General features: G+C 39.9%; 2 protein-coding genes across 3 annotated transcripts; both read right to left on the bottom strand.

Annotated features, from left to right (window-relative positions):
- Positions 1-2,167: 2,167 nt before the first annotated feature.
- On the bottom strand, positions 2,168-16,777 carry lrif1 (ligand dependent nuclear receptor interacting factor 1). 2 transcript variants are annotated; one of them, XM_028453123.1, is made up of 3 exons: positions 16,691-16,777; positions 5,414-7,052; positions 2,168-3,214 (listed from the first exon to the last, which is right to left on the bottom strand). In XM_028453123.1, exons 1-3 carry the CDS (start codon positions 16,717-16,719, stop codon positions 2,516-2,518), a joined length of 2,367 nt encoding a protein of 788 aa, XP_028308924.1. In that variant the 5' UTR covers positions 16,720-16,777; the 3' UTR covers positions 2,168-2,515. The 2 variants fall into 2 exon arrangements, with proteins under 2 accessions (XP_028308924.1, XP_028308925.1); XM_028453124.1 differs by lacking the exon at positions 16,691-16,777 and adding an exon at positions 15,966-16,259.
- A 1,328-nt stretch (positions 16,778-18,105) lies between these two features.
- Positions 18,106-21,438, bottom strand: LOC114467104 (serine/threonine-protein kinase pim-1-like). Its single transcript, XM_028453154.1, has 6 exons — positions 21,082-21,438; positions 20,883-20,989; positions 20,751-20,801; positions 20,265-20,631; positions 19,232-19,408; positions 18,106-19,146 (listed from the first exon to the last, which is right to left on the bottom strand). The coding sequence occupies exons 1-6, from the start codon at positions 21,155-21,157 to the stop codon at positions 18,947-18,949; spliced, it is 978 nt and encodes a 325-aa protein (XP_028308955.1). The 5' UTR covers positions 21,158-21,438; the 3' UTR covers positions 18,106-18,946.

Here is a 21,438-nt window from a genome sequence, read left to right on the forward strand (position 1 = left end):
CCCCAGACACCCCCACCCCCACCAAAGGGCCCAGCCACACCGCAGAGCCCGGCTCACAGGGCGCCGCCCAAGCCGGGGCCACCGGGGGCCGCACCCGCAGGTATGGCAGGGCACGGCCCGTACCACCCGCCCCGGCAGACCCCCGCCAGGACCGGCCCAGCCAGCCGGCCAGACCCGCCGGACCCAAAGGGCACCACCGCAGGACAGGGGACCCCCAAGGGCGAGACCTCCGTGGGGGGCACCCCCCCACCCCCCAGCCCACAAACAGGCCACAACCCAGCAAGACCGCGCAGCCCCAGACGGCACAAAGACAGCTGCCCAGGTCCCGCCCCCCACCGCATAGCGCAGGCCACGGGGCAATGCCCCCCCCCCGGCGCAAGAGCGACCGGCGGCCGCCACCACAGGAGAGAGGGACCCCAATTATGACTCTTTTGGGCTTTCCATACTGTGCGAGTGTGTATGGGTGACCTTATTTTAGCTTGAGTGATTCATTGTGAGTGAGGGAGTGGGTGCATGCGTGTGGCCGATGCGCGTGTGTGTTAAGACCTGGGTTCAGTCCAACACGGTAACCGTGACAGGTAGCGAGGTTTATGTTTACAGTGCAGGTTGTTAATAAAGTACAGCTCTTCAAAACCAACACAACCTGTTGTCTCTGCACAGTTCCATTTTTATCTGAAGATTTAACACCGGAGGAGGAGCTACATTCAGCTCTGGAGAGTAAGGACCTCCCCTGTGTCCCCCAACCACGGTTAGGGGATGAAAACAGTAAAGGTTTTAACAAGAGAATTACAACATTACTCAGTCTGTGAATGGATAGTTATCTGCTTTTGGCTTGCAATTTTTTGGTGTCAAAGTTTGTCATAGCAATTATGGTAGAATGTACGTTTTAATGAAAAAACTACCTATCGTTTACATAAACCGAATGGATATTATGAAATTTAAGGGTACATTTCTCACTAGAAATGTCATCAAAAACATTTCTAAAGCCACAATCTATCTTGAAATAAGGCAATTTGCTATTAAAATATACGTGTCCGCCATGTTTTTCATTGCCTGTGGGTGGAACACGGACCCTCAGCGTTGAAAATAAACCCCAAAGGGGTACCCTGTGTGTCGAACACTGACGCTAAGGGGTCCTGACTGATGGTCAATATGTGACGAGTTGAGAATGAGATTGTGTTACTCTAACGTGATGCACTCATGGCGCTCAGGCTTCTCAGCATTAGTGGTAAGTCTCCACGAATCGATACTGCAAGTGTTGCTGCTCATGTCTGTGTAAAGAATCAGCCAATCACTTCACTGGCTCCGCCTTATGTTCTTTGATTGACAGACCGAAGTCATTCTGCTGAAAAACGACATTATGAAATAAAAAGGCCATAGTGAAAAAGGACATTACGAAATAAAAAAAGAACCATTGTGGGAATAGTTATTTAAGAATAATAAAACGTATTTCATAATAATATTACCTTATTGAACAATTTAATGGCCATATTATATATTTGTTATTTATCAAAATGGTACTTATTTCAAAATGTTTTTATTTATTTAATTATGACTCTTTTGGGCTTCCATACATTACATATGCGACCATTTTGGTCGCAGTCTCGAGCCCTGAACTAGTATTAATTTATTCCACAATTTGTGAGATTACAACATTGATAAGAAACAGGAAATTCATAACATTTGGCATTAAGTTTTAAGATAAACCTCAGCCTCAGATGAGGGGCTGATCATAAGCTTCTTATTTTTCAATTTTCAATTATTCAATCTAGCAGTCACCATCATCATTGACATGGTCATTGTTTTTAGGTTATATTTATCATCCATGCTCCTAGTTGTACATACACCCCACATTGTATTTACCAGGAAATGCAAAATGTGAACGATTCGATAAGTAATCACGCAGCTCGATAAAAATGTTAATCACAAAAAAAACCTTGAATAAAGGAAAATGTCTTGAAATGAAATACTACAAATTCTATCAACTCTAAACAATATTTTATTGTTTTTTCTCTTCAAAAGCCTTGTTTGTAACAACAATAAAAACAATGTTTTAAAAGGCACAACATGACATTATATAAACAAACTCGATGAAAATTCAGTCAAATGTGCAACACAGTTTGTCAGATATCAGAACACTTGTATGTGCACATTACTTCTTGCCCATTTTACTGTTCTAATTTAATGACATATCTGAATACCCAAGGGCTATCAAAAAGTAAATGAAAGTGCATTGAAGCTTGTCGAATTTTTTTCTGTCCTGGTTAATGTGTATAACACGCTTAACTTTAAACAATTTCCAAACACAAATTTCATCTCAACTTAAACAGTTCTCAGTTGTTATACAGCTGCTTCCTTTTCTTTCAGGAGATTTTTCAGTCTGCTGATTTCTTCCTGTTATTGAAGTTCCTCTGACTCCGTACATTGAGTAGCTCCAGCTGGAAAACTATTTTCAAGTACATTACATTCTTGATTGTTCCATGATGTTGGACAGCTAATCTTTTTAGATGCACCTCTATCTTTCTGAACAGTTTTTGTTTTCCTGTTTTTTTTTACATTTCTTCTCTGGAAACAGAGCTCCCTTCTTAGCAGGATCCTGTGTAAAATGGCTGCAGCATAAACACATGGTTCGCTTCCTTGTCCGGACCATTCTTCTTGGGCTTAAACTCATTTCAGTCTGTGGCAGAGCATGTGGTTTCTCTGACCTGACTTGGACTATTTCATCAGCTCCTAGGAAGTCCTGATGTAATGGTTCCGGGCAACCAATCAAAATTCCTGTTTCAGTATGATATTGTGTACCATCGCATGAAATTCGACCTGGATGGCATTTCTGTGTTGATGCAGAAAGAGGGTTGATATTTTGTCCTGAATGTGACCCTTTCCAAAATGGGATTTCTGAAGGACGAGTAGTCGACAGATTCTGTTTAATTGGGAATGCCATTTTTTTAACATTAGGCAATCGACCAGGTTCCACTGAATGGGGAAGTTTCATCATCTGACCCGTCTTTGGTTCAAAATGACACTCCGATGTCACTGAGAACTGGGTGAGTGAGTGTTGTGCAGGAAGAGAATGGGAAGTTCTTTCATCAATCCTTTGCAGGCAAATTTTCACATCAGCCTTGATCTGAAATAGTTGCTTCAGGAGACGGGGAGTTAATTCAGGGGATAATGGTGGCAAGGTTGGTGTCGGAACATTTCCAGGATTGGTAACGTTCTGCAGGTATGAAACCACATGGCATGATTAGTTAATAACGACCACCCAAAGAAGATGAGTCACAATTTACTGAACAGATAAAAAAATGAAGACAATTATACTACCCCAAGTGGGTGAAAAGAAGACAAACTTTGTTAAAAGACCTTGGCTTGATGATGACAAACGACACCATGAAAAAGTTTTCTTTTCTTTTAAAGTGTGTATATACTAATAATTGGCTTTTAAGTTAATCTTTAGGAAAACATAAAAGGTTCATGCAACAGTGATGGTATCATTAAAGGAGGGCATTTAATTTTTACAGCCATGGTTCAAAAGTGTTGTATACCACAACAAAAAATGTCAATGTCTTGATAACTTGTCAAGAACACAATGAGCATACATCACAACTTTACACAACAATCTCTTGTGCTGTTTACAAGTCGGCTCATCGCTTGCTGTGCAACGGCATCCCACTCTTCTTGAAGGGTCGCCCTCAGGTCATTGGGGTTCTGAGCTACAGGGTTACAAGCCTCTATACAGCAATTCAGCTCATCCCATAACTTTTATATGACAGGGATTCTCAAACTTTTTAGATCCAGTGACCTTACAGGGTAGAAAAAAAATGCAAGGACCACCTCATAATCCTCAGATTGATTAAACAAAATGTACTCTTCCTTTGTACCCAAAATGCCATCGTAATAATCTATTCTATTGTTATAGTAGAAATTAGTACAAATTTTTGATGCAACATTATTGGTAATACATTAAACTTTAATGTATTACCAATTAAACATTAAAGCTAGGGTTGGCGATTTTCTCCAGATACACTTAAGTTTTTGGTTGAAATTGTTTTAATGTCCTGACAGAAATGAATGAAGAAAATCTGTCATCTGTAGCAGCTGTAAATCTGTAATAACTTCGTCCAATGGAAAAAAACAAGCCATTTTTTTTAACCAATCACGTCTCCCTGCTCGTTCTCGATTCCTCGCATGCACAAGCTCACACTGAAAGCGCGTCACCGATGACAGAGATGTTTTTAACATATATGATGGTAAAGTTTATTGTTTACTTACTGCTGAATGAGACATGAGACAACAAAGTTTCTACACAATACAAGCTGTGCGCATGCATATGAGTGAGACGGAGCACAGGGGGTAAAGGCGGAGCCGTCGGGGAGGCTACATTCAAAATCATGCTAGCTTTTGAAAATGGCCTACCCTACCTTTAAAGTTTAATGTATTACCAATAGTGATGCACCAAAAAAATCTGACACAAAAATGCACTTTTGGGCCATTTTCAAACGACAATATTTGGTGTCCTTAAAGACTTGATGTTGTAATGACACGAGCAAACACCGCAGTCAGCATGTGGTGGTCTGGATAGGGGCTAACGTGTCCGTATTTAAATACATCTGGGCACTAAAGCGTCTTCTAAGCAGAGGTTGAGACATTGTGTGAATGTGGTTACAAAGGTCCTAACTGGATTGTCAGTGTTACCTGTTAAGTTATTAACAACTACTGTATATTCCTCTGTGCCTAAATGTTCAATATTTATTGAAGTGCAGTTTTGTTTGTTGAGAATTGATAAGCCATTTTATTTATTATTTAGGTTGTGTGTGGTTTTATAATGGAGTGTTTCTTTACAGACTGGAGCAACATCAACCATAAGGATGAAATTAGGCAAGTGGAGTTCATGCAGGGGCACAATGACTAAAATATTGGTTGATTTATAGATCTTCCACCTGATGTTAATTCTGTTGTTAAGCTTCTTATTAAAGAACAGTAAGACACTTATTTTCAGAGCGTGCGTAAAATACTAAAACAATGTACAGTTGGGCATGTAGATTCAAAGGCTTAGAGAATGTCCAATTAAATTCGACTGTTAAGGTTAAAGTGCATTTTAAAACCCGCCTGAAATTTCACCCGAAGGCCAAATATCCCTGACTTTTTGTAAATAGTTCATGATCTCCTGTGAAACTTTTTAGCACTCATTGAGTTATCGTGTTCTGAACTTCAAGTCTATTACTCCTCTTGTCAGTTTGCATGATACTGTGAGAAACAGTTTTTTTGTTTTTAAAAATTCAAACAAACATTTTTATACTTTTAAACACCCCTATGGATGACGTCATCAGCTGCAAGAACATTTTGAGCATTTGATTGAAATGTATTCCATTAAAACCATCACCATTAAAAAAAAAAGGAGCTTTAGAAGTTTACTTACTTCTGTTTTGTTATTTAATTGCTCTCCTCCACTGCTGCTGCTCAAAACAGCTGGCTTCCCTGATTGAACATCAGCTCCCATCCTGCTTATCTGTTGGTTATCAGATCCCTGCTGACTCTTCCTGTTGGACCTTTCATTTGTTGCATCACCAATACTTGGATTGCTTTCAATGTGTGAGATGTGTCCAGGTTCTACTCTTGGAGTGGATATATCTGGACCAGAGCAACTAGTAGAATCACTCTGGGATTCGGAATTCAATGTTATCACTTGGTTTTGTGCAATTGGCATCTGAGGTGAGCAGGTCAGGGATTTAGGTGGGCTATATGAGACAAAAATGACACTGTCTTCATCCAGATAAGAGACCAATGATGTCTTGGTTGCTACCCTATCTTGAGGAGCATCATCATCGTCACAAAGATCAATAACTTCATTTGGCACAGTGGTAATTCTTACTTCCTGCATTGTGTGAGCGGTTTCTGACTCAAAGGGCTGTAGGCATTGAGAAGTAGTGGTCATTTGGCTGACTTCTGTGCTATTTGTTGCATTAGTGTTTGATGCCAAGTGAAACTTTTTACCAACAAAAAACACTTTACCATTGCACATAACCAAAGCATTGCTCTGATCCTGTACACAGTTTTTTTGGATAGAGTCAGAAACAGCCTTTTTATCATCTTCACACCTGCAGCTGACATGTTCTTGACTTGCCACATTCTGAAGAAGCTTTGATATGTCACTGCGAGGATCAGGAGGTTTAAGATTCAGTACAGCTGAGCTGTCCACTTTCTCAATGACCCATCTCATTGGGCTGTCCAGTCCTTGTACACTGCCCTCCTTAATTGACTGATCAGCATTTGCACAAACTTTCCATTGCTTGTTAACATTGGCCATTCCTGCCAGAGCTTGGAAACTTTTAGAAGTACCAGACAGGGAGTCTTGATGTATATCCGTACTATTCAGAGTAGCTGAGTGGTCCACTTCTTCAACCACCCACCTTGTGGGACTGTTGGGTCTATGCGAATCCTTTGGAACTAGTTTTAAATTTGATTTAACTCCTTCTGGAAGAGGCCTCTCTGAATTAGGTTTAGTTGTCTTGGTAAAAAGCTGGAGAGGGTTAAGAGCCGATTCACCTGAAGTGGCATTTTGAATGACAGTGGTCACAGGTGACACGTAAACAACACTTTGCAAAGACGAGCTTGCAGAGGAGTTGGCTTGTGAATTAAAGATCTGTTTTTTTATACGTGAGGGGAGTTCAGATGCTGGGACTGTCCGTACTTGTGCATTGGGAGGGATTTGGAGGTACTGCCCTCTTGGAAGGGCAGGGGATTTCAGTAAGAGATGAGAATTATTCTGTAATGTCCCACAATTTGTTATTTGTGTAGCCAGCAGTGGAAGTTCATGCTGTGGCATGAGGCTGCTTTGGTCAGACAAAGAGGAAGCCAGAGCTGCATTAAGAACCTCTTTAACAGGTGCCTTGAATGTATTTACAGGGACAGATTTTTGTGTAGTTGGATATTTTTGCGGTTTCTGAATCGGAGCTTGAAAAAAATGTCCATTGACCTTCTGGACTGGAATAAGTTTCATTATTTTCTTTCCATCCACTCCAGTAAAAGGCATTGCCTGATAGAAGACACCGGATCCACTGAAACAAAACAAAACAAAAAGTGTCAAGTCTTATTGTATTAAAGAAAAATTATAAATTATGTATGATGCAAATTATTGTAAACAGTAGGGCTGTAACGATTCACTCAACTCCCGAAACGATTTGATTCACGATACTAGGTTAACGATACGATTCTCTCACGATTTATTTTACAAAATGACACTGTAGACATATGATGACTGAAAAATATTAAGTTTTTTTCTTTGAAAATAAAAATACTGTACTATTTTCTTTTATCTTTTGTTGTCAAAAAAAATCCCTTGAGAAACTTTGCAAAACAATGAAATTTAATTAAAAATAAATTGTACAAATGAAGAAGAAGCTTGTTTATTTAAATTCTGGCTCTACAGTAAACTATGCAAAAAAAGTTCCTTTTCTTTTTAAAAGTGCAACTAAAAATGTATTCTGTACCTTAACAATTGGAGTTTAAACCAAATCCCATATCAAAGAAATAATATAAATAAACAAATTATGGCTTTCATTCTCTCTCTTGTTTCTCCTTTTCCTCTCTGTGCCCCTCTTACCTTGGATTTCATGTTCTTTCTTTCTCACTTCTTTCATTTTGTCTTGGGAAAGCTAAAATGCTTCCACACTTCTGATTTAAAACACGGTGGTGCGTCCTGAATTTAAAATTCTAAATACAGTATATTGTGCCCTTTGCTGTAAAATAATAATAAAAAAATGGAAAAAAAAATTTCTCTAAAAGTACTGCGATTCAATTTCAGAGTATCGATCTGAACCGTGACACCTTTGAATCGATTTTAACTGCCTCACGATTAATCTTTACATCCCTAGTAAACAGCCATGAAGCTTCAAAAGTGTACAAGTTTAAACAAACCAAAAAGAGCCACATACAGTATGTACTGCATTCTCAGAAATATAGAGCACACCACTATTGGATTGGCCAATTTCCTAGAAATGTACAATATTTCTGCAGTAATCCACAAACAGGGCGCTCCTTCACATATAAGCCACACTATTGGCTGATGTGGGTTCCCTTCAAACGATTCATCAGAACATGCAGGTAGACACCATGTGCTACTCTGTGTATTCTGATGAGTTTCAATCTACACATGAACTCCCCTGCTCACTGCTTTACCATTTACCATCAGTCCATTTGCAGCTTTTTATGGTCATCTTATATTGTAACCAGGCTAATACACCACTCGGTCCATCACTCCTTTCCGGTGTGCGATCGCTCTTGAACAAACTTAATGTAGTAATTGGGTAACTTTATGCTTTTTTTAAATTATTTTCTACCAGTATAAACTGGCTGAGATATCTTACATTTTTAACCGTATTATTTTTTGTTTTTACTACCGATGCCAATACAGAAACTGATCACCCATTAAAAACCTATATTTTGCCCCGAAAACATATCCTCAAAATCGTTTAGATGCCTCATAATTATGATGACATGAATTGATGAGCATCAAACAAAATACTGTAAAAATATATTTATCTTTTTAATTTGTTCCAAATAAATGCTTTGACAGTAAATATATATACAAACTTAAAAAAAATAAAGTGAAAACATCAAATAAAGTGCATTAATTCACAATTTGGCTTTACATTATCAGAATTTTTGGTCAGATCAAAAAAACCATCACCGATCTGATCACATTTATTCAGGTTGTTTTTTTAGGTAACAACCAAATTCCTTCGATACTACCAGATACAGATTCATGGAAAATTAAACGGTACCATTTTTCAGGACCTAAACGCAGCCTTGTGACTGTGATGGAGTGGAAGAGATAGCTATTTCCATGCCGGACCTGAACATAACACTGCACGCACAAGAGCAGCATGGCTCCGCTTTTAAAAATGCAAAGCAGACAGAGCATTTGCAAGTGTAAATATGAGCTAAACCATTTAATTTAGTGCCTGAACAGCAGTTGGAGATTAAGCTGCAGAGGAAGGCCACACTGGAACTACGTGAAGCCTCCATCATTGTTAGCAGAGCAAACACATATTTCCTGAATGTGGCATCGCAAAACCTGCTGTTGTTTATAGTCCATATTCACAGGTGCACAGCAGAGGCCCCCACTTTCAGAGCCAGTAGACTGGGGAAGAAGTCCGGTGCCCAATCTCTTAGCTCTAACCGAGAGACATTATTGCCATTTGATCTCAGAGGAGACAAATGCTTTTTCCTTCGCTCCCTCCTTTTTCCCTGCTTGCTGCTCTTTGTCTTGTTTTTGTCTGGTCTTAACTCATTTCAAAATTTCTACCCCCCTCAGTGCCAGCCGATTTTGAGCATTTTGACTAGGGTTGGGCATCGTTTGGATTTTAACGATTGTGATTCTGATTCTCAAATTCGATTCCTGTTCTAAACGATTCTCGATTCTGATTCTTTGATTTGTGCAGGTCAACAGGTCACAGATTTCACAGGAGAATTTTTTAATTTGACTTTACACAGGCAATTTTTTGATATAGTTTAATTTGGTTGCTGTACTGTAACTAGGATATTCAATTACAAAGGTCTCCAACTGTAACTGTAAAAGTGAAACTTTTGTCAGCAATCTAAAAAAACAAAGAGCTACAGCCCAGGTAGATGTGAAACTAAATAAAATAAACTCAAACCCTGGAGCAGTCATGTGACAAATCAATCAATAGTTCTTGTTGAGAAAGATTATTATTATTCTGGATACAGTGGAAGCAGAAACTATAAAAACAGTTATATTGTGAACCTGTTTATATTGTAGGGAATATATTTTATACATAAATGTAATTGGAGTCTAAAGCCACAAAAAACACCACTTTAAAAAGAAAATACACTAACATAAGACCTCTTTACAGTTATTTGGGTCATTCTGTGACTTGCGGCGATGACGTGCTCGTGACGACATAATCCAAGATGGCGGCGGCCCGGACTACAGCGGACACTATTTAATAAGAGCCTTAAAAGACATGGATATAATGAAAAGAGTGGATGGACAACAGCATAAACATGCTGACTTTTACACGAACAGGCACATTACAGGCTGTAATATCACTAGTTTATCATTTTACCTGTTGTTAGAGCTACTATCTTTACCAGGGAGCTAATATTTATTCCTGGTGATTGTTTTCCTGTTTCCTGTTTTACTGGGCTTTTTACCGGTGATTAGTTCACATCTCCATTCCGCTCCGCGGTCCAAACTGAAACCGTAGCCACACACACACACACACACACAGTCGTCGCGTTCTGAACGCATCTTATACAAACCCCGCATAAACAAACAGAGCAAGCCGTGGAAACAAACTAGTGTGGGCATTTAGAAATTGAAAAAAAGAATCAAAATGCAAACATCTTCGTAACGGTTCTGGAACCGGATGTTAGGAACCTGTTCCTATTTGGAACCGGTTCTCGGTGCCCAACCCTAATTTTGACTGATTTTAAAGACCCACAGAATATTTTGTACTATGACTATCTGAAATCTGACACCAGATTCTGAAAGATTGAAGCCCCTACTTTCATCAGAATTTTTTTTTTTTCTGGCTTGTTTCATTTTATACAAATCTTTAGTTTCAGAGCAAAAAGCTGAGAAAAAGCCTTTATCAAAAAAAAAAAACCCTGTCAGTGACTTAAAAGCTATTTTTTTGCTTTAGTGATAACTCTAACATCGAACATTGTTTCCTTATATATATATATATATATATATATATATATATATATATATATATATGGGCTTTTGATGGCAAAATTATTATTATTTTGCTATCTGGGTCAAAGTTGAATGGATTTTTACTGTATTTTGGCATTACTCCAAGTTTCTCTCCCGTCAGTCTGCACACACGCAACTTCCTCTTCCTCCCGGGCATGCCACACTCTCCAATAGTCGACTAAAGTTCCACACATGCTCTGGTCGGCTGTGAGCTGATGTGCGCTGGTGGGAACATCAATATCATCTCTCAAAGCAATATTATGAATAATCCACTCAGGTCCACACATGTTCCGTGTTAGTATGTGGAGCTGTGAGCTGCTGAATATCACTCCGTAGTGCCTTAATCTCACTCGTCCCTGCTTCTCCCTCCTTAGCTAATGGTAGCATCAGTGGCTAATCCCACATTTAAAGGTGCGCTGCTGCCACTTGGTTTTTCCATGATTCTGAGACCTAATTTTATATACTTAGCGATTCTTTTCATCTTGCAAATTTGGCTCAGTGGTCAATGACACATTTGTCTGTTACACCGATCGGATCAGCTATATCGGATCGGCCGATATTTTGCATTTTATGCAATTATTGTGATGGGCTGTAATGTCTCAATTCGCCGATCCGATCAATGACATCATTGTTGTGATGAAACTTTCTGTAGATGCTGCCATTGCATTGTTTTATCCATCGTATTCAACACTTAAGAGTTGTTTGCTTTACGTGACATGGCTTTATTTCAGTCACATTTGTGCACAAAGGTGAAAACCTGAGTGAACGGTAAAAATGTCTCTGGGTTTGAACGGAGCGGCTAGACGCCGGACTTCTTCCCCAGTCTACTGGCTCTGAAAGCGGGGCAGCATCTGTTGTTTGTGTGTGCGTGTGTGTTTGTATGTGTGTGCGCGAGCGGAGAGTCCAAGAGCGGAGCGCTTTCATACCAGACACTTCTGTCCGTTTCAGGGTGGTGGTAGACACAGAAGCGCGCGTGTGTGTGTGCCCCACTTTCGCTGTACACCTGGGAGTCTAACTTCATTCCGGGTGCCGAAGCTATCCTCAGCTTTGGGGTCACCTCCCTTGCTTCACAGCAGTCATTGACTCCGGTTTAATTCAAAAGCTGCAACGTTTATTTTCCCAATCATTCGAAACGGCATACAGTTCATAATCGATCTGCTCCGGTCACAGACGCTTCCTCACTCCACACATGGTTGAGCGACGAGGGTATTCATTCGCAGTTAAAGGGCCACCCACCCACACTGACAAAAAATGTTATGTTCATGTCCTGCATGGGAATTCTTCAACTCTTCCACTCCATTACAGTCACAAGGCTGCATTTAGGTCGCAAAACATGGTAGTGTTTGATTTTCCGTGAATCTGCATCAGGAAGTACCGAAGGAATTTGGTCAGTAGCTAACAATCTGAATTCATATGATCGGATCGGTGATCTTTGTGTAATGCCTAGTTTCTGTTGTGTGACAAACTCATAACAAAAATATATTTTTGCTTTACACAGACTTTTAAGGGCCCATGTTAAGCTAAATCAACTTTTCTGTTCCTTAAACATCATAAAAGTGCTATTTGGGGTTTTTTTTAATCAGTTCGCTCAATCTTTAGTTAGAGGGTGATTTGCTCCTTTAATTTCCACTTTAATGACAAATTTGACGCGGCACTGAACTGGAGAAGCCAGTGCTTCCACAGTCTATCCCCGCTGCACATCGAAGGCTGTTGTTTCTGTTACTGCCGCTGTTGATACATGTTGTCGCTATCATGTCAACTTGGAGAAAGTGTGTTTTCGGGTGTCAATACAGTACGTGACTACCATAATTTGCTTGCCAAAAGAATAAGCACTACGGAAAACGTGGCTGGACTCAGAAACCTGCCAAGAATCTATTTGTCTGCGAGCAACACTTAACCAAAGACTTCTTCCAGAACTATGGTTATTTTGCTACTGGACTTAATCGGAAGTTGGCCTTGAAACCTGGTGCTATTCCCACAATAAAAAAAAGCTAACGAGCAGCGTAGACCTGTTAAGTACTAAAACCACAAACTAGCCTGTTATAATACTGTTAACTAGATAATTGCTGACATAGTCATATATTTCTGCCTTTTGGACAATAATTAATAAGTGAATAAATTTCCTTCAGTGATTACTGATCCCCCTCATAACAGAGCGAGACATGCAGGGAAGTCAGTGTCCCATTAATAGACACACCCACTCATGAATATGCATAAGTAGGCCGCAAATCAGCCTGTTTGTAGAGTTGCTCAGAAAGTGACTTTCCACAGGGCTAAAACTCTGGAAAACAGGTGAGTTTGGGAGAACAAACCTCAAATACTATGTTTTTTGGGGTTCTTAGAACAAATGGAGATGGGTGAAAAATAGCATGATAAGGGACCTTTAAGCCATTATTTTAAGTACATTTACAAATTTGAAGGAAGTGCACAAGATGAACAGGCCAATAAGTGAAACAGTTCAAAAAGTTTTTAAGTTTCATTTTTAGATTGTGTGCAGCATTAGCTTAAGCAGCTAACTCAGCATTTCTGCCTTGGAGACCGATACCAGGTTTACGCAAAAAATCTTTGAAGGAATCAACGTTCCAACGGTAAAAATAATCTAAATCTCTGTCAGACTCGCTGTCAGCCAAGGCGAGTTTATACCTCTTGACCTTTGACCTCATACGTGAAAACTGAACAAGAGCGAGATTTCCGAGAGTGTGAAAAAGCTTATAATTAAGCGCTCAAACAGAGCAAAAGTACGCTACGCTAACATTCCCTCCCCCCTCCCAGTACACGGACACACAGAGTTAGCAGTGCCGCATCCTCTGTATTAGCAGCTGCCTGTCAGAGGCTCAGTGCAGATGTCGGCCTGTCCTTTGCAAAACTCTATCAGATCTGACTAAGTGTTGGAAGCACTGAGAGATGTTTGAGGTAACACTGCATGTATTCCGCAGCAGCAGAGCGATAAGGCTCTGCACAGTACGGTGCTGTTCACACACTTTCTTAAAGGGACAGCGTCCTAAATGTAATTTAGCAACACTACAAAATTCAATCACACATTTCAGTCTTAATAAAGGAAAAAGTCAATAGTGTCACAAAATGTTGCAATTGTGCTGCTAGTGATTAAGAAAAGGGTCTTTGTGGTATTTTTCTCTATGATAGTGACAACCGTGAAGAACACAGGTGTTAACTATTGTACGATATGTCCGTGTATGTCGTGTGCACCACGCATTTGCTTTCCCCTGAAGATGGTCCCGGCGATCCCCGAATGTGACGTCAGTAAATACCATCTTTAGCTCTGACTCGCTGCCCTGCCCCTCCATTTGTACCCTAATCATAGTCTGAGCATTAAACACTAAAAACTGGAGTCACAGGTTAAAGCTGCAGTATGTAGAATAGGTGAGACTGGAATGGAAACAACCACACTCCCCCTCCCCTCCCTATTTATAATAGACCGGCATTATGAGTAACGTGCACGACTGTGGAGCTTTTTGCTGTGAATTTGTTGCAAAATCTGCCGACTTTCAAACTCTTACCAACTTTATTCTCAAAAGCGAAAATCTAGCAACTTTTCCTCGAGTTATTGAAGATTTGGTGATGTTTTAGAGACTGTCATGAAAGCACCAATCACTCTGTAGTTACTGTCCTCAACGAGCAGCGGGTGCTGCCGTGAGCCCCTCCCCAAGTCCCAAAGCACTCACAGGAGGCCATGTTCACAGTAGCCCCCGGCCGCAGCACTCCCCGTTGCAGGTCAGAGCAGAGACCCACGCCACTCCGCGTTCCGACTGCAAGTGAATAAGCATGTTCTCTCCACCTTGAACATGCGTGTCCAAGGTTTACGCGCTATTTATTCCGTCTGTTATCACTCTCCCCTGGACACTAGTATGTGGCGAAGACTGCGCTCTATTGCTGACATTCGCTTTCAGTATGTTTGGGCCATTAGACTGTGGCTTCTCAACGTCGTTCTTCCTGTTTTTTGGCTTTAATTGCCGTGCCGTTGTGTTTAATGCTGTGAAGGGAACAAAAAGCCTACCATTGTACCTTCACTATCAATGGGACGTGAATGTGCATCAACTTTTGTTGAGCAGCCATAAAACGCACAAAACAGCAAATGGAGCAATTTGTCAAAAGATTATTCTTATTTTTGTTTTAAACCAAATTACACTTACATACTGCAGCTTTAATAAGTCCTAATGCTGAGTGATCCAAAGCAGGCATGCCCAAGTCTAGTCATTGAGATAAACTACTCAGCATGTTTTAAATGCTAGCTCATTATATATATATATATATATATATATATATATATATATATATAAAATGTATTTCCCCACAGCATAAACAATTGGTTGGTGCTTTTTGTGAGGCCAAACTGAAGTGGCACAAAGTGATACATAGTACTAATAGAAATGATAAGCAAAATGTGCAATTCTGCTCAAATTTACAGCTTATATAAATCCTCTGCCTCGAGGATGAATTCATGTTGGGTGTGGGATACATATGTATGTGTATATACGTATATATGCATATGTGTGTATCCATAAAATGAAGAGTCCGTCCTTAAGACTGCTCTACTGTAAAGTGCCTTGAGATACCATTGGTTATGATTTGGCGCTATACAAATAAAGATTGATTGATTGAGTATCATACTGAATTGCAGCTACTTATTTTTCTATTTACATTTTTGGTATAATTTATTTGCATGATGTTGAATCGCATTGTGTAGGATTGAATCGCCATCAAATCAATATAAAATCATAACAAATAGGGAACAGTGTGAATCGTATCGCCAGGGGATTCAATGTATCGCTAATGTATCGTATTGATAGTAGTGTATCGAGGTGCGTATCGAATCGTCCGCGATTGAGATTTGCTTAATGTGCACGCGACTCTATCTGGCTCAACATAGCCTTGATTGAGCCAATTCACATCAGCTGTATTGACACTTTATCCACAGGTGGAGCTCTGGCTTTCTATCTAGATACATTGAGGACTGTCTTATTGTATCTTCTTGCAATGGGGTCCTTTTTGTATATATCGTCTTGGAATAGGGCCCTGGTTGTTTTAATGACGTTAGCCACTGGACAATTACAATACTTTCGTGGTCTGTGCCGAGTCTCACGTTCAGAATTGTTGAATACTCGTAAAACGACGCTGTATCGTTCATTCTAAAGTACACACGGAATTAACAAATCAAGTGACGTATGTATCTGCAATTAAAATGAAATACTAAAATGATGAATATTCAGTGTCAAAGACTTCACAGTACCGCTGAGCAGCATCCATGTCTGTCCTCTCAGTCCAGGCACGGCGACCTGCAGTTATGGAGCACAGCTTCAGTCGGTGAGCTCAGCTGGAGGTAGCCCGGTGTAGCTACAGCTACCGACTCTGGCTCTATGTTGTAGTCGTCGGTAGCGGCGCTGGCACCTTGCAGTGCAGATTTAAGTGTAAATAAATGAGTTGTTTTGGCGGGCACAGACAAACGACGTCTCCGATTATTTAGCATTCCCAGCGCAAACCATAGATGGCGCAAACAGCCAAAACTTCTTATTCTTCTTCTTTTCGTGTTTGATGGCGGTTGGCATTCGATTGTTGCATTTACTGCCACCCACTGGTTTTGATGGGGATTGGGAGTCTAACAGGACCTTTATCTCATCTAACAAAAAATAAATAAATATCAAATTTGAAGGAAAAAAGAAAAAAAAAAAAAAAAACTACATACATGAGGAACCTCCACTCTCAGCCCCCTCCACCAGACATAGAGTAGACCCTGCATCGATATGGAGGTAGATTTGTCTTAGTTGTCTTAATTATCAATTTAAAAATGACTTCAATTTGTGCCTATAAGCTTTCTTTGCTTCAGCCTACTTCTTTTGTGTGTGTGTATATATGTACATTCATATATATATATATATATATATATATATATATATATATATATATATATATATGAATGTAAATTGCTGAAAAAAATTGCTTCAATCAAAAACTCACCCTGAACACGAGTAAACATGTATATCCATAGTGAAAAATAATCTTCCATCACCATCGATCGATACGCACAAGCCTTTCAAATGACAGCATTTTTTTTCCCCCACTGATCAACATTAGAATGTACACAGAGGGGTTTGTTTACTAACTGCTACAAAAACAGTGTTACAGGACTGCTTCAAACTTGCTGTGAATATAACTATTTCTATCCACATCCTTGAAGTAAACACTGTCACCACACACCACCTTGATCTCATATGTTCTGAGTTTACATCTTTTTTTCTTGATTTACAAAGGGAGGGCTCCTGTTATAATGACAAAATATGCATAACCAATGTGATATTACAATATCATCAGCAAAACCTATGCTTTGACACAACAGAAATCTTAGAAATTAAATAACTCAAGGAAATATTTCATCCCTACCGATAATCTACTTCAGTGGTAAAAAAAAAAAAAAAAAAAAAAAAAGTGGGGACCCAAATTGGGAAGAAAAAAAAAAGTCAATATTCAGTCAATAATGGTGCCATTATTATAACCGAAGTAAGATGGTAAAGTTATGCTACAGTAAAGAAAAAGTTTAAACAATGTACTTTAGTTTATGATGCTTTTACAAAGTCATAACCAGGCGGTTTTGACAGAGTTCATATAAACTACCTTAATAACAGCAACATGTGCCGTTGTAAATGGCTGCATTGGGCTGACTAAATGTTTCAAGGGTTTACTCCATTTTTATAACTAAATGAAAAATTGTATTGCATATATTTATATAACTAGGAGTATGGTATTGGTGAACCTAAAAACAGGCTAAATTACAGCTTTTTCAAAAAGGTAAAGAGTCCAAAGTTATTAATAGTACTGTATTAATAATAGTGATTCAGAGAAGAACTGTAATGTAGTGTTGACACAACACTATTTAAGGGTATCCATGTTTATTTGAAGCAGAAAACACACTAATACATCAGACCTCCCTTGTACTTTATCTATGCAGGTATTGCATGTATTAAATGTTTTGTTTTTAGATAACTTGAAAAAGAGCTCTAAATTTTTCTCCTCATGGGTGCATCAACCTCATTTATCAATTATATGAACCCATGATCACCATGCTGTTGTGAGGAAGCATTGCAAAATGTATCAGTGAGACAAAACTAAAAAGTTGTACCAGTCTTGAATTATAGCACATCCTAAGTAGACCTTGACATAAAAACTTTAGTTCATTCAAAATCAACAAATAAAACGTTACAAAAAATATTTATTGAAGTCGTAAAAAAACAACAAAAAAAAATCTTTTAACACAATTTACCAAAAAAACAAAAAAAACAACTAGTGATGCTGCAATCGTGTCACAAGAAATGTCTTAAAAACAGAACACATACCCAACAGTATAAAAAAAGCAACTATGATCAGAAGTTGGAGGTATCACAAACACAAGGACAAAAGTGCTCTCAGTAGAATATACTGTACACACTAATTACATAACACTCAGTGCATCTAAAAAAAAATACAAGGCAAAAATATACTATTAAAAAATGTTTTAAATAATCTGTGGGCCCTTCAGCAACTGGGATGAAAATATTATATTCATACAAACCACCAACAATGTTCAATAATACATTTTGAGAAGAAGTCCAAGCATAATAAATATTTATCTTCTATACATGTCTCTTTATATCCAGTGTACATGGCCAAAATAAGGTCAGAGATTTGCATTGTGTTGTGCGTTCAAGAGGTTGCAAAGGGATCCTCAGTTTAGTTTTGAGTTGTTGAGTCTAATTAGTTATGAGATTAAAGTATTTTAATAGTAGTAGTGAAACAGCATAAAAATATATGGGCCCATGATACGGAATGAAAATAATGTGGTTCAAGAAAAGTAAAAGATCCTGGAGAAAAGGAGCTGCTAAACATAATTCAAGTACTTAAAGGTATTTTGTCATTCCTCAAAATTAGGGAAGGCACTTGTTGGAAAAAGAAACCTGCACTCATCTACGCCACAGCGCTTCTTCAAGCCTTTGCTGAAAAGAGGAATAGAGTGCTGCCGTGAACATTTAAATTACTGACGCCTCTTACTGTACATTGCACAGCAACCAGCACATGTGCTGCATTAGCTTACCACAGCACACAGATTATTGTTCCGCTCTGCATTTGCATCAGTGCTGCACGGCCACTGCATTTATCCCTTCAACCAAGTAAGTGACACTAGTCATCTGTAACCATTGTTTGATGTTAAGTCCAAATACAACCCACAAATAATTGGAACTGTCACCGAGCCACAGCAGTGGGAGAAAATGCAAAGGGTTCATGGTGGAGAATGATTGCTGTTGTGCTTTTCTCTGTTAGACCTAAGGATGGGAAAACAGAAGAGGTTGTGCTCTGCATCCATGGGTGGTTGAGAATGTCGTCTATTGATGGTCGGTCAGCTGGTCGGAGTGAAAGACACCACTTTATCAGCTGCTGACATTCTAAAGGAATAAGAGGAAGAAGTGAGTCGGACAAAAAGATAACATCTAACAACAAAAAGCACGTGGACTTGCAATGTGAACGTACCTGTGGAAAGCCTCCTCTGAAAAAGAACCACTCCTTTTGTAATCTCATTATCATGTTCAAAGGGAATGTCCCCACACACCATGTCATACAGCAGGACACCCAGGGACCACACTGTGGCAGAGCGCCCATTGTACCGATGATATTTGATCCACTCTGGGGGGCTATATACCCTTGTGCCTGTCAAACAGAAATTAAGATACATGATTAATAAAAACACTGAATAGGTACATTTCACCTTTGTCATCTGATTATGAATTTATTTTTTTTGGAAAGAGTACAAACATCAAAAATGATGAAAAACTAACCCAAATAGGTACAGGTGGATTGGCTGAGCATGTCTTTAAAATGAACTCAGGTGCCAGGCAGTGTGACTGCCAGTATTTAGGCTGATCTAAAACCCGGCAACATACCGCAGACTGAGTAAATTCTGCCCCGTACCGCATGTACAGGCTGTAATATCACCAAGTTTATCATTGTACTGGCTGTTAGAGCTACCATCTTTACTGGGAAGCAAATATTCATTCCTGGTTATTGTTTTCCAGAGTTTTATTGGGCTTTATTTACTAATTATTCATATCTAAAAGGTTACCTCAATCAGATGTAGCTTTATGTATGTGTTCATAACAGGAATTATGCACAATAATAAAATAGTATGAACTTGTAAATATGCAGTAGGAACTACTCGCTGGTAAATTAAACACTATTAAACACCAGAAAACAATAACCAAGAATAAATATGTGCTCCTTGGCAAAGTGCATGTAGTACGGGTTTGTTTCCGGGTTTCAGTATCTCCCCAGTATTTACATTTGAAGGGCGTGTGAGTATAACACGTGACTTTGTTTACAAAATGTAGGTTGTAAAACTACCAACTCCTTCCGATAGGAGGCGACAAAACACCGGTAATGCTAATTCTGTGCAGCTTCTAGTGTGGGGTATATTAGAGGAGTGGGGGTGGGTCAACATGAAAGATAAACCATTACAGAAAACCCTAATCTATGTAAACACTTAATGATGGAATACAAATCACCTCACCATCGAATTCAGTGTACATGGTGTCCTTTAGCAATGCTCCAGAGCCAAAGTCAATGAGCTTCACTTCCCCAGTATGGAGGTCAATGAGGATATTCTCGTCTTTGATGTCCCGGTGAAGCACTCCGCAGCTGTGGCAGTGCCACACGGCCTCCAGCACCTGGCGGAACAGGCTTCGTGCAAGCTCCTCTGGTAAAGCACCTTTCTCGGTGATGAAGTCGTATAGATCCTTGACGTTTTCTGGCCTCTCCAGTACGATAATAAAGCTGTCTGGCCGCTCAAACCACTCCAGCATCTTAATGACGCCTCGGCAGCCCACCCCGACCTTCTTCAGCAGGACCACCTCCATGGGCACACGAGAGCCACCGGGCTGGAGGAGGAGGAAGAAGAGGAACAAGAAGAAAAAGAAAAAAAAAACATTCAGCGGTCACAATCATCCACATCATACGAGAACTCTTTAAACTGGTCGCAGAGAGGCGGGTAACATACCAACTCCCCCCATTCCGAAACTCGTTCCTTCGCTACATGCTTGATAGCAACCTGTCGCCGAAAAAGACAGCCGTCAAACCGCGTGCAAGTGACTTATATTAATCGGCTGACGTGTTCAAAATCCAAACTTACCGGAACTCCGTCAGATATTCTCGTACCAGAGTAGACCGTACCGAAGCCACCACTGCCTATGACAGAGCCGACCAGGTAGAGATTCTCAAACGTTTCTCTCCCCTTTCCTACAAAACACGTCAAACCAAAGCAGCCGCATTATTCCACTGGGTCTACTTTCTACCCCCAACCACACCGTAGTAAGACCATCATGTCTAACCTGGATGGAGATGGATTTTGACCGGCATCTCTACACTGGGAATGTGAGTCAAAGAGTTGAGTTTGGACCGCAGCATTCCTCGTGGAAGTAAATCCAATGCGGGTCGATGCTTCTTCTTCTTCTTCTCCACGTCTGGACCGTAATGTGGCGGATGACGGCGCGTTTTACTCCGACAGCGAGAATTATTAGGGTGGAGCAATGATCCAACAGAAGTAACACAAGCTCCCTGTAAACACTTTACGGTTTGAAGTGCGGCGTAGGTCCACGTTCTCTTTCCCACATCGGTACCGTGAATCTACCGGGCAAACCGCATCGCGGGAGGAGGTTATAAGACCAGAGTGAACAGGGCGGGCAAAA

Source organism: Gouania willdenowi, chromosome 7, assembly GCF_900634775.1.
Source record: "Gouania willdenowi chromosome 7, fGouWil2.1, whole genome shotgun sequence".
Taxonomy (NCBI): domain Eukaryota; kingdom Metazoa; phylum Chordata; class Actinopteri; order Blenniiformes; family Gobiesocidae; genus Gouania; species Gouania willdenowi.